Source organism: Vidua chalybeata, chromosome 2 (assembly GCF_026979565.1).
Source record: "Vidua chalybeata isolate OUT-0048 chromosome 2, bVidCha1 merged haplotype, whole genome shotgun sequence".
NCBI lineage: Eukaryota > Metazoa > Chordata > Aves > Passeriformes > Viduidae > Vidua > Vidua chalybeata.
In genome coordinates, this window is record NC_071531.1 from 92,117,721 (window position 1) to 92,131,248 (window position 13,528).

General features: G+C 39.3%; 1 protein-coding gene across 1 annotated transcript in view; it reads right to left on the reverse strand.

Moving 5' to 3' along the window:
* FLT1 (fms related receptor tyrosine kinase 1) overlaps nucleotides 1-13,528 on the reverse strand; it is a 107,732-nt gene that overhangs the window by 36,291 nt on the left and 57,913 nt on the right. Inside the window, exons 12-13 of the mRNA XM_053936174.1 lie at nucleotides 11,503-11,611; nucleotides 4,003-4,293 (exon numbers count right to left, since the gene is read on the reverse strand). Of these exons, the coding sequence (XP_053792149.1) occupies nucleotides 4,003-4,293; nucleotides 11,503-11,611 (400 nt within the window). The remainder of the gene's footprint in view (nucleotides 1-4,002; nucleotides 4,294-11,502; nucleotides 11,612-13,528) is intronic.

Here is a 13,528-nt window from a genome sequence, read left to right on the forward strand (position 1 = left end):
TGCAACTCTCAGATAATTATTTTTGGTATTTTGGTCCATTTAAAGTAGTCACAGAGAATTCAGGGAGCTCCTGAGCAGTGTCACAGGTGGAAATACTTTGCAGACTCCCTCAAATACTCTCAGACTCCCTCTCCAATTATTTGCAATCTTTCCCTTCCAGAACACTGCCAGAATCAGCAATTACTAACATGGTAATACACAGATTCCAAATATGAAACAAAACAAAACAAAAAAAAAGCAGAAACCAACAATTTGCAAGTATTTTCTTTCAAGCTGCAACAGATACCAATACACCAAGTTCAGTATCAGCTGAATTTCTGATATTCTGTGTTTGGAAGATTGTTCTTTATCCTTACAGAAAAACTGGCCATCAGACATTTCCATCTTTATAATTATTCTGTTACCAGCCATAAAAAAAAACTCTCCAGAAATATTAAACCCCGATGTACCACCAACTTTTTCAGTGTTCATGAGCCCCACAGCACTAAAAACACCTTTAAAGTGGGCTATCTTTGCAATGCCCTTACCCCTTGAAATTAATTCCAACATAGTCCTGACTGTGCAATGACTATGGCTTTTGGGCTTTTCTGAGCTGCAAGCCAGTAATTTTTACAGGCAATGATATTTGTTGTTTACAGCCTGGTAGACAATTTTTTCTCTCTTCCCAAACAGCATTGTTTATGAGAGGCACTGTAAATTCTTCATCACACACCTACACAATGGCATAGTCAACTATATTTGCCTTGCAGCCAAGAACACTGCCCTCTTCTCCTCGATAGCTCACCTCAATTTTTATTCAGTTCTAATTTTTCACAACACTATGAACAGGCACAGTCTGAGGCGTGTCCACATACACATGATGAGAAGAACTCGACATTTCTCAGCAGTCCCTGACAGACACCCCAGCCCAGACATCCAAAATGAAGGCGGACAAGATGACACAACAAAGGCAAATCACACGTTCTGTGAGTTGTGATTAATTTTAATTTGTTTATAGCCATACACTAAAGATGGGATTTCATATTAAGAAAAACTTTTTTGCTTAAAACTTAAGTCATCATTCACATACTTTCAATAATTTCTCTGCTACAATCAGCTGATTTTTCAAGGACTTGGTCAACCTGAGGATTATTCTCTTTTGCAAACCACCTGTTTTCTCCCATTTATTTTTGCAGTGAAGCCAAGGGGGACAGTTTCCAATGTCCTATTCTGCTCACTCCAAAGCTGAGGGGCTAGCCTGGCCACCATCACGGTGTGGGGCTCCGCTCCCAGGGCAGCTCCCCAAATGTGACCCCAGCCTTCATGCTTGCCCACAAATGCTGCCTTGATGGCCAAACTCTGCTCTCAGTTACTCTGAGGAACTTCATTGTAGGCAGAATTTGGTCCAGGGGAGTGACAGGGGGGTCGCAGAGGGGAGAAGAGGACACTGGTATCAGAGTATTTGTCTGACCTGGAGTGGTAGGGACGGGAAATTTGCATTTTTAAAAGCAAACAAAGGGAAAATATTACAATTTGTTAATTTTTGGATTTACATTTGTATTCCATCCATTTTTGCCCTTTGTTAGGATTATGTTGTCTGTTCACTTATTTTTTATTAATCAGTACAAAAATATAAATACAAGCTTTATTTTAAACACTTAAAAAAAAAGAAAAAATATAATTCACACCTTTCTCCCTAAATAATATATTACACAACAGAAGGCAGAGAAACTCCCCAAACCCATGAGATTCTCCAGTCATCCAAGGACAACAAAAGTGACATCAGTAGTTTTTATCCTGCCACCAAGAACTGCTTTCCTCAAAGGTTTCCAGTGAGCTTTCTCTGTGCCCTCCAACACGGACATCCACATTGGGATGTTAGGACATCCTTGCACAGCGTGGCCCTCTGAGTGCTGGTCGAGCCCAGGCTGGTGGGACCTCCACTCAGCAGTGACATACATCATTGCAATGCACAACAACTTCACAGAAGAGCAGTCTAATTGACACATCTCCTTTTTTTTTTTTTTTTTTTTTTTTACCCAAACTCATATTGCCTGGCAACTGGCTGCTACAAATCATCATGCTTTGGCTCCCAAGGCCATGGAAAATTCATAATGTCCTGTCATCACCGCCCACCTCACCATCAAATGTCTTCCCACAAAATACCCTAGGAAAAAAGGGGATTCTGTATTGTAGTTTTTCTGAAGAATTGCAAATGCTAAAGAGTGAGCTTGCTCCATTTTTAAGCAGTAGCCAACTACTTCACTTGCATTTTAGGCATGTTTTAGGAAAAAAAGAGAGCCTGATCCCTTTGCAAGAACACATTGTTTCTGGAAGCCATCATGCTAATAATGAACAAAAGAGTAACTGTATACAAGCAGGCTATAGGTGACATTTCAAGATATAAATGATTATTCTTTTCTTTACTCTGACAACTTCCAGGTTATCAATTGTTTTCTAAGCATTTTAGGCTCCATGAAACTGGCATTATGGGGAAATGCTATTGTTTACCCTTTCACACTTGACAAAAGCAATTCCCACGTGAAAGGCAAGTTTAGCCGTGGGACAGGGTCTCAATACCTAAAGGAGGAAATAGTCTGGTGAGTTCCCAAGCGCAAGAAACTGTCATGTTGTCACCCTCTATTTTAAAAGCACAGCCACTTTGTTCCTGTGCTGTAGCTATTTTGGTCATTGTGGTCTGTTTTGTTATGGCTTATGTAAATGCTATATAAGTGATCAATCATAAATGAAACCAAAAATAATAAAAGTTATGTAATTGTAAAAAAATAAAGTTATCAGATCTATTAAAAATAGTAACTTTTTCCTTACACAGAACTTATAGCACACAGAAACATCTCATAGCAAAATCATGACAAAGGAAAAGAAAAGGGGAAATGCTCACAAGGAATTCTTAGGTTGCCCTTAATTGTCCTTCAGCAGTTTTGCTGGTTTTTAATCCCCATAATAAATCCAATTGTCATTTGCATACCAAAAGCAATGAATATTTTTAATGGCTTCAATTTTGAATTTGTATTTTAAAAATGTATTAACTAACTGTGCTGGCTAAAACCTTGTCAGTCATGTTAGTGTAACATTCCTCATTTAATAAAATAATTACAACATTACAAACTCCTGAATCTTTAGGCCAGAAGCAACACTCACACTTTTATCAGTAGTTTTTACATTAGTGCAGAACTGACTTTAAAAATTGACCAACACAACAACTGGAAGTCTACCTGGATTTATTTGGAGAAACATGGTTCATGTCTGTCAGTTGTAAAATCATCATTATTATAAATGATCTGATAGGTCTGTGCATTATATCAACATTTTTATTTCTTCCCTGCATACTTCTTTTAGAAGATACTTTTTTAAGATTAATGTACTTTAGTGTAGAAAATAATTTCAAATAAATAAGTATTAGAACTTGCTCAGCAGGTAATATTTATAAGTCCATCAAGATCAGATTAAAATAAAAAATATGTAGTCCAGTCAATCTCAAACTGAATTGTGCTCATTCTGCACATTCAAGTTAGCTTATTAAATGTCCATTGTTGACTGAAAACAGCAGTTTTTAAAGTTAATCAGTTTATTCAGCTTTGACACTTTTGATGAGGCTGATATCAAAGCGGAAGAAAAGATTGATCCAAAGTTTTCCTTTTTGCTCAGTAGGAGACAGCAAGAGAAAAAATAACGGCATGTAAAATGTAGCACGGGGGATCTTCCAAACCCCAGCTTCCACGTGCCTTTTCAAAGCAGAAAACACCCGTCTGAACTCAACTGGAAGCTCACGCGTTAGGATTTTGTTTGCTATTCCTCCTATTTCCAACCCATGGGGAAATGAGCACCACCTCAGGGCTTGAAAGGTAGCAACAGTAATACAAAAATCAAGATGATATGAGACATCTCTTACTGTTTAATGAGTCCTTTAATGTTTTACATTGCTTTGTGTTGTACAATCATTCCTTGTGCTTTTATATTTGAGGATCCGAGAGTAAACAGCCTTTTTGTTGCAGTGCTCACCTCTGATTGTAACGTCTTTCTTTTGAAGCACTTCTTTCCCCGTGTATATGTTCCTTGCTCGGCAGGCATAGGTGCCTGAGTGTGCCAGGGAAACGTTTTTGATGGTCAGAGTGAGGGTGATGGAGTACTCCCTGTTGTGAGACTTCTTTGCTTTCGTTTGATTGTTGACTGTCCTAGGTAAAATCCAAGCAATGTCTTTGTACAGGAATTTGTTGGCCGAACAGGACAATACCAAATTCTCTCCTTCAATGGGCATTTTTTCCAAACTAATATGGAATCCACTTGGTACATCTGTCAAAAGTCAAGAACACTTTTTAGTTTATATGAAACTAATGAGCCAAAATTAACACAGCATATATTTCCCCCTTTATCAGGAAGCCTTTGAACTAATCAATGTCATTGTCTTCCTGCTCAGGTGTGTAATCTTTCACACACTCAGCTCCAGCTATTCTTACAATTTTTCTTGGAGCTATGATACACTTGGCCTCAGACATCAGTTAGTGTAAACTGAGCTGTTCTTGGAAGTAATGAGTTTGTATAAATGTTATGCCAAGTTATGACAGACTGGGACAAGGTACCAAAAGCAGAATTATTTAAAGACAACACAGAGGGACTATGAAAAAGGAGAAATATTCTGATCACAGCTTCAGCTTGTGAACTGTATAAGAGAAAAGGAATCTCAAGAGGGCAGTATAAAAATACCGCATTTCATCACTTGCTTGGTTGTACTGTTTTCTTATGATCCACAAGTATTCAGACAAATTATGTCTATTTCTTAAAAATGCTTCTAGTCCTGAGAAATTACAACATCTGTGATCACATGCCTGAGATTTCCCTTGGAGCAGAGGTGTTTACCCTCCCTGCATTTAAAGCCTACCAGCCACCCAAGAGGTAAGCAGAAGCAGTACCCACTGTCCTGGGTACCCGGCTGTGTGTGGGCAGCACTAGGATGAAGGTATTTTGTTTAGGTGGCTTGGCATTATCACAGATGAAAAATATTTTCACCTGAGAGAAGCCAAAGATCATTGCACTAATTTACTAAGTGTAGACATGGGTTAAGTTTGCATTTCATAGCAGATGGTTCAGGCAGGAGTATTTTAGCCACCAATGTAGAAAGCCCTACTTGAATAGGTCCTGTTTGCAGTTTTTTGTAATGTCACTTGCAACTTCCTCCACTTGGAGAGTGGTGCAAAGCTGTGGTGGTGTCAGCTGCCTCCCAGCTGCCTCCACCTGGGGCTCATCCCTCCAGTGAGGCGCTTACACCGCTGACCTCAGTGAAAGTAGAAGTTCCTGAGAGAAAGCACTTCCAAGTTTTGCTCCTAGAATGCAGCCTCTATTGGTTTATTTGTAGCCAATATTCTGATAAAGTCATTTCCTTCTTCTTGGTCAAGTGACATAGACTGTGGCCATTTTCAATTGTTCTTTCATTACTAATTGCTACGGCACTTGGCCATAATAACTTGACTTGAAATCCTAAGAATGGCTTCTTCTTTCATAAGGGAGAATTATACCTTCTTTTCTTGTTTCTCAGATCATGAACAGCTTGACACTGACTTCCATTCAGTTCATTCTTACCGGTGTTGCTTCAGGTTTAATGTCATTTCAGCAGGAATGTGTAAAAAGAACCTCTCAAGTGAATAATATCCCACATATTTTTTCATTAACCTCTCTCACTGACTGACCAATCAATCAGAAAGCTTCTTCCTAAATCCTCACATTGCAAACTGACCTGCCTTATCTTCCAGGGGACCATGAGCATAACCTGCTCACTGCTCTCTGCCTACTGGAAGCCTGGCATCAGTTGTTCCCCTTAACATCCTCTTTTCCACATCTAGTCCTGAGTTAAACAGAGGGTAAATGAGCTCCTGCTAGTCCTGGATTGAAATTTCTCCTGACAGTAGATGCTTCCCAGGGAGAGGCCTGATTTCTGCTGGTTGAACTCATTGTGCCTCTGCAGTGGGAGCAAAGTGTGTGCCTGTCATCAACTGTAGTTCAGGGGTGCAGTCCAAAGATCAACCTAGTGGAGGCAGTGACACTAAAATATTAGACTGGGTATTAAAGCCTAGGGGTTAAATTGTTCTACTTACGTTCCATTGGGGTACCACTTTTCTCTCTCTGGCAAACAAAGCTATAAGAAAACCTTCAAACTCCATGAACACATCTCTGACTGACAACCATCAGGATCCATCAGGACTGATACGTAAGAGTGTGTGGTGTCAGATTCTAATCTTAATTAAGATCATATTGACTGGAAGTGCTATTAAGATGAAACACTTCCATGCATTGAATACATAATATTTAGCCTCAGCTGCCAAAATGGAGACATCTACTTGAATATAGATGTTTTGTGTTCTGTGTGTGGACAAACGTTTACAGTCCATGGGGTGACACAGGCTTCTCCAGAGGGCAGTGCAAACCATCCCTTTAAGATGGGTCAAATTCCAGAGATCCTGATCCGTCACACTTAATTATGAAGAGATCCTACATGATCAGCTTAGGCTTAGGTACCTAACTGCAAGATTAAAGTTAGATTACATGAATCCTATACTTGATTTTGTTAAAAAGCATTAAATTCAGACACACTTAAAAACAATCAGATGGCCAACATTTTGAATATGGATAAGTACTTGGAAGAACGAAGATGCTGCATCTTACTCACAGTACATTTCAAATTGTTCTGATGTGTGTTGGGAAAGCCAGGTATTGGCTAGGAATAGTGGTAATTTTTCCTTTTGAAGATGCCAGTAATCAGTAAAAGCTATGAAGAGCCAAGCAAAACTCTAAAGATGAAACTAAAGATCCCTGGGGACTGAGGCAAATGAACTATTTTTAGCTTAAAAGGATAGCATGCCAACAGAATAATACAGTTACAACTACTTTTATGTTGTCAGGTCTGGAGCTCTTCCTCAGTGTGCCTTCAGTGAAGACTATTTTCTGAATAAATCTAGGAACAGAAGCAAAATGCACAGGATTCCAAAATAATCATTTTTTTAAAGGTTATGAGCCTTCTAATATATGACACCTATCTCACCAATTGTTACAGGCTCAGGCTAGCTAAATAACATGGCTGGGAATAATGTAAAAGGGTTTTATTTACTTTAGTGATTTGAAGCTTCCTGTGGAAATAGCTCCCAGGTTTCCTGATGGAAGATTTTGTTTATCTTTGCCAAGCACCATCAGGAATCTCAAAATAAAATGCGCTTAGTGACATTGGGAAACCAGGGAGATAAGGCAGAGCTGTTCCTGTTTCACCCTCTGTAATTGCAAACACACCCATAGGCCTGCTGTGTGCCAGCAAAACAGCCCAAAATATAGGGAAAGGGGCAGGCTAGAGGAAAGGGTGCTAATACAATTAAATATGGCATAAAGGTGTTGTTACAGAGACTGCTTCCATACCAGTGAGCAGGAGAGCTTTCAGAAATCACATGTAAGTTTCATGGCTACTTTTGGGTCTTGAACAATGATTTGCTTTTAGACTTAAGACAGTTACAATACACCAAAAATGCCCTTTATTTGACAGAAGCCATTGGAATACTACTCCAAAGTCCATGGTCTTTGTGTCATACACCCTCAGGCACAGTGTATAAAATCATGTATACTACTCTCAAACTTCCTAGGAAAAGATAGGCAGATTTCACTTTAGGCCCAGAAATAATGATATTTACAGTAACTAAAGAAAGTGCTTGTTCTTCCTAGGTTCTCTCTGTTGACACTAATTTCCTTATGTTCACCTTTCCCTAAAGGAGTGGAACTTGTCAACTCCAAACTAGGGCTGCTGGGTCATGTTCTGCCTTCTACCACCTTCCTAATGGTTTCTGCCTACAAAAAAAGAGACCTTTCACAGCACTGCCTCCACTTTACTGGAACATGTGCAATTTCTCTTCCCCAGGACAAGGGCTGAGGGAAATTGTCTTCAAGCAAAGGAATCTCCCTGTTCAGAACAGTCTTTGCCTGCATCTGCTCTTTAGTGTAATTTTTGGCGTGTCCCTTTTACAGAGGGCAGCAGCTCTTTTTCCTACAAGGAATCATCTTCTCCTGCTTAGACACTTCTCTTACTTTTAGATACTTTTTTGTGCTCAGGCTGACTTCAAATGGCGCCAGCAGACTCAACAACATAAGATAAACTAGCCCTAAGCTGTCACACAAACCCTGAAGTATTGGTTTTGGATTCATCAGAAGGAAATACTTTTCAGTGTCCTGTTCACATCCATCAGCATGTAAAGCTCTCAGGTTTTTACTCCCTCAGTGCATTTTTCAGCACATTCTGGACATGTTTGTTTCTTGATGTGAAACACAGGCTGTAGCAAGCCACAGCAGTTTGGTCTTAGCCTGATGGAGGAGAATTATGGTGAGTATAACTGATTTTTGTAGGGACCAAACAACAGTATTGTTTATACTGCTTTCAATCAATGCAAGTGAGTGTCAGAGGATGATCAGGACTTTCCATGTCATGCAACTGAAGTGCTCAGTTCCAGGAACTCATAGGACAAATGCATTTCAACTCCACTACCCTATAAAGAATGTTTACCAATAGTCAAGATGTTAAGAAATTCCAAGACATAATAAAGCTGACACTCCTCTTTCTGAACACCAGAAAATATAAGATTCTTCAAAGGGAAGTCATAACATTCTTCATGTTCTCCTGCCAGTTTTAGTAACAAGGAGAAGGATTTCTTTCCATCTTTGTTTAAGATCTGAGAATGCTAGGTCTAAATAGGAAAACTACATCCTTCATGCCACTGCATTAAAATACTTGAAACCACCTTCAAAACTTTGAAAGGGGGATTGGATACAGTGAATGGGGTCCATCAAAGTACAGCTTCATTTGGTTTCAGGATCTTCCATGTCATATTGTGAAAACTGAGGAGTAAGAGTTAAAGAAGGCCAAATTCAGCATCTTGCACATTGAAAGAGCAGCATTCTCAGTGAATGATTCTCAGTGACTTCTCAAAGTTTCATGTGAAGTACCCACACAAAGATGAAACTTTCATTGGCATGTTAATTTATGGAGAACTATGTGGTGTTCAGCTTTCTGTCCAAACACACACAATGTGAAGATAGGGATGAAAGCAAAACTGAGAGTGGGGACAAGAGTCATCTTCAAGGTGGCAAATGTTCTTGTCACTTCCATTAATAGAACATGGAGACATCTTTCTTGTTTCTGTACTTTAACAAACAACCTGCCTATGTATCACTTATCTGTTTATACTTCTCATGCTTCATACCAATTTTCTGTATTTATAGATAAGTGGAACTTTCTAAATGTGAAAGTGTGTTATGACATGGAGCTTTAACAGCTGTAGACACCCACAAACGAAGTCTGCCAGGTGAAACCGTACAAGAAGCACAACAGTGGATACCTAAAAAAGAAATGGCAAGTGCTTGCAGTAGTGCCCATCTGCTGGCGTGATAGGGAGTTATGCTGCCTTCTGGTAGCTGAAATGTTGGTGAGACAGTGCCACAACTTGTCAAGAGCACTGACTACTACTCATTGCTACTCTTCTGTGTGGGCAGGAGTGATACCGCAAGCTGGATGGAAGCCAGATGGAATCTGGGCAGATTCAAGGAAGACTACAAAATCCTGGAGGTGCCAGTAAAAGGTATTGATGCCTAAGCTATCTTTTCTTCTCTTTTACCAGTTACAGGAAAGGGCACTCTCCTGGAAGCACAAAACCAGTTCATCTGGGTCAACAGATCTACACAGTTGGGGACCAGCTCTGTGGAAAGGGACCTGTGGTGGACAACAAGCTCAGCATGAATGGAAAGGCTGTTGCTGTGGTAAATAAAAGTCAACAGGCTGCTGGGGTAACAGCAAGGGCATCAGGCATCACCAGCAGAGATAAAGAAGTCATTACACTCTACTCAGAACTTGTCAGGCCATTTCCAGAATACTGCATTCGGTTTGGGTCCCCTCTATACAAAACAGATGTGGAAAGTCTGGAAAGGGTCCAGAGGTGCCACAAAGATGATCAAAGGACTGGAAAGTCTGCTGTATGTGGAGAGGCTGAGAGAATTGGGTTTGTTCAGCCTTGAGGAAAGGCTATGGGGAGACTTTATCAACGTGTTCCAGTATTTAGAGGGTGGCTACAAAGAAGCTGGAGACTCCTATTTTACAAGGAGACACATGGAAAATATGAGGGGTAGTGGGTACAAGTTACTCCTGGGGAAATTCTGATTGGGCACCAGAAGAAATTTTTCACTATGTGGACAGTCATTGGAATGATCTCCCCAGGGAAGTGGTGGATTCCCCAACACTGGACTCTTTTAAGATCCATCTGCACAAGATGCTGTGATTTTCCCAGGACAGGTTGGACCAGATATTCCAACTTGGTATTCTATGATTCAGCTAGTCAGAATATTTTAAAAATACAAAGTTTGGGAGATGGAACATTTTTTAAAGTAGCTTTTTTTTTTTTTTTTTAACCAGGTCTAGTGAGTGTGTGTCTATTCTCTTTTGATATCTGTAGAATAGAGATAGAAATAGAATGAGTTTCTCTAAAATTACTCATCAGAATTATAAGCAAGAGAATGACAACATAAAAACCCCAGAGATTATGATTTGGGGATTAAAGCATCTAAATATTTTAGCTTTTTTGCTTTTTCTCATATTTTTGAATGAATTATATTTCTTTAATAATCTACCCTGAAAATTGCCAACAGCCTAAGTTTATAAAACTACTGCTTTATAAACAAAACAAACTTTTGACAAAAAACAAATGCTTTGTAATTGCATATGCAGACTTTATGTTACTGAATAATGCAGTAGTTATTCCCAAAACCACACTGTGGGCTTTTTTTAGTAATTCCCGAAGTAAAACATTAAGTCATTTGTTTGTGAAAACTCCAAACACATCTCATAATGCAAAATTAACAGAAAGCATACTCATACATGAAGATAACAAGATAGGAATTCTCAGTGCCATGGCGCAAATGACATTCCAGGCTGTCTTTCTCAGAAGAGGAAACAAAATTCTGTAGTCTGTATCCTGACACTTTTCCACCCATAATTTGCCGTTTTCCCTGAGATCTGTGAGAGGTACTCCAGACATCTCTAAGACCCTGCTGCCTGCAGACACTGACACTGTTCTAGGTTCTGTGTTGTGAGATATCCTGGTGGGCAACAGAATGAGGCTGTAGACACTGTCAATGTCACACATGAAACTGGCTTATTGGTGGGCGAAAATGCACTAAAATTTCATGCATGAAATGACTGCAGAGATGAACCAAAATGGGGAATTACTCATTGCTGTATTTGTGAGTAATTTCTGTCATGTTTGATGCTTGAGAGAGGAATGAATCATTCAACAATTTGGCATCCCTAGAAATCCAGACCAGCTGCTGTGAAACCTACCAGCATCACCCAAAAGCATAGTATGAGCTTACAAGTGCATACATTACAGCAATTCTGAAACAGTGGTATATTAAAAAGCCACAACAACCTAACAGTTATAATTCCAGGATCAGGAAACATGTTTGACTCTATAGAGGAGTAGATCTTACCTGTTACAATAAAACTGACATTTCTTTCAGATTTTCCCACTTTATTGGATGCCACACAGCTGTAGATTCCTGAGGATTTGGCTTCAGCTACAACAAGAGTGCTAGCAGTCTGCAAAAGAAAGAAGAGGTTTAGTTCTCATTGGCACAAGAACTTATTTAAACTTGCCTTCTCCAAGTCACCACTGGCCGTCCCATGATCCACTCTTTCCATTTCCCATCAGTGATGGGCACCTCTGGGGCTATTTAAAAGAGATGTCACTATAAACAGTTTTGCAAAGGATAGAAGAATAACAGGAAACAAGCTCCTTGGGTGACCCTTATATCATCAAAGCCATCATGACCAAAAATCTTTGAACATCTCTTTCAGATTGATTTCTCTCTCACTGGTGATGTAATGGTAAGCTACAAGACATGAAACATGACACAATGTGCTTCACACAAGGAGATAAGCAGCCTGTAGGAGAGCCAGACTGCAAAGGGAATAGGTGAGGCATGCCTCAGGCATTTGGACAATCCTGGGGGGAAAAAGTAGCTCAATTTAGCACTCAACTAATTTGATTTCTTTCATTTTCCCACATATGTGTCAGGTGAGACAGAACAGTGGCAAAAGAGTTGTTTACTCATCTTCTTTTGTACTCTTCTCTGTTCTTGGAGTTAATATTTCTATTATTAAATAATGATATGTCAGTTTTATTTATGTTATATTCTATCACCATCTTAAGAGGTCCAGCACACTAAATATTTTCTCAGAATTATATAACTTGAAAGATAAGACCTTCAAAGACCAGGGACCAAAAACACCTAATGTGCACTTAGAAACACAAAAACCACTGTAATAAGAAGAGTTATACTTTTAGGGTGATGGAAAGCCATTGTCTAAGGGCTTTTGCACTAGGCAGAAGAGGAAAGTTATGCAGAAACAAATGACATGTAATTCTGTTATGGAGCTCAGACATGAGGCATGGACATGGACTTAATCAGTGTAATGTGCTCCCAGTTACATTTTGGTAGCTTAATTTTCTGTTTTTCTGTTGCCATTTTACTTGCTCAGTAAAACATGGTTTGGCTGGAATTACAGGCAGAGCTGGGACAGTGATGAAAAGAAATTGTGGGGCTTCAGAATTCCACTGTTTGGAATTATTTGGCTTCTCTAAAAACCCTAAAAATAAATTCTGTGCAATTAATACATTCTTTTAAGTCTGCCTGATTGCTGGAGTTCAGAGACAAGCACAAGAGGGTGAGGCAGTAATAAATAAGGACCAGTTATCTACATTTTTACATAAACACTGACTGAACATTTGCACTGCTTTTGTCTCTTGCTGGGAGAAAGCATAGCTATCCCCAAACTCTTGTTGAGCCCCTAAATGACGTAGATCTTCTGGTTTCCCAAAATCATTCTTTAGTAGAAAGAGCCTATTACTTTTCCTACTACTCAAGCAAACACCGTTGAGGCAAATAATTTGGTTTTGACTTATTTGTTTTAGAAGACTTCACTATGGTAAATTCCCTACAAGTAATGCTAACAGCACCTCTACCCTGTTAAATTGTCTCAGTGGTCAACTACCTGTTTGCTAACACACTACACAATATTTCTAGCTATAATTTTTATAAATTACCTTTTTGGATCTTCTGTGAGATTAAAAAAGGATCAGTAATACCGGATAGATAATTACAGCCCTTAGGAAAAAATCATCCTGTTTTTCTAAATTCAGTAGGCTGACTTCTACAAATTTCTAATTATAAAGGGTGGGTGCAGCCCTGTCCATATTTTGTAATTCTCTTTAAATTTCTTCCAGGTTCTAAGCACAATTTTTTAAAGTGTGGACACAGAGCACAGCACCAGGATTCCTGTATTCCTGAATAGTGTTTTTTCAACACTAACTCAGACCAGAAGGAAGTCCCACAATATCTGCCACAGAAGGCTGATGTGGGTGGTTAAAAACTGCTTCTGCTATGCCAGACTTTCCACCAAAAAATAGCTTTTTTTCTGCCAGTTGGTATTACCTCACAGCAACTTTGTCCAGGA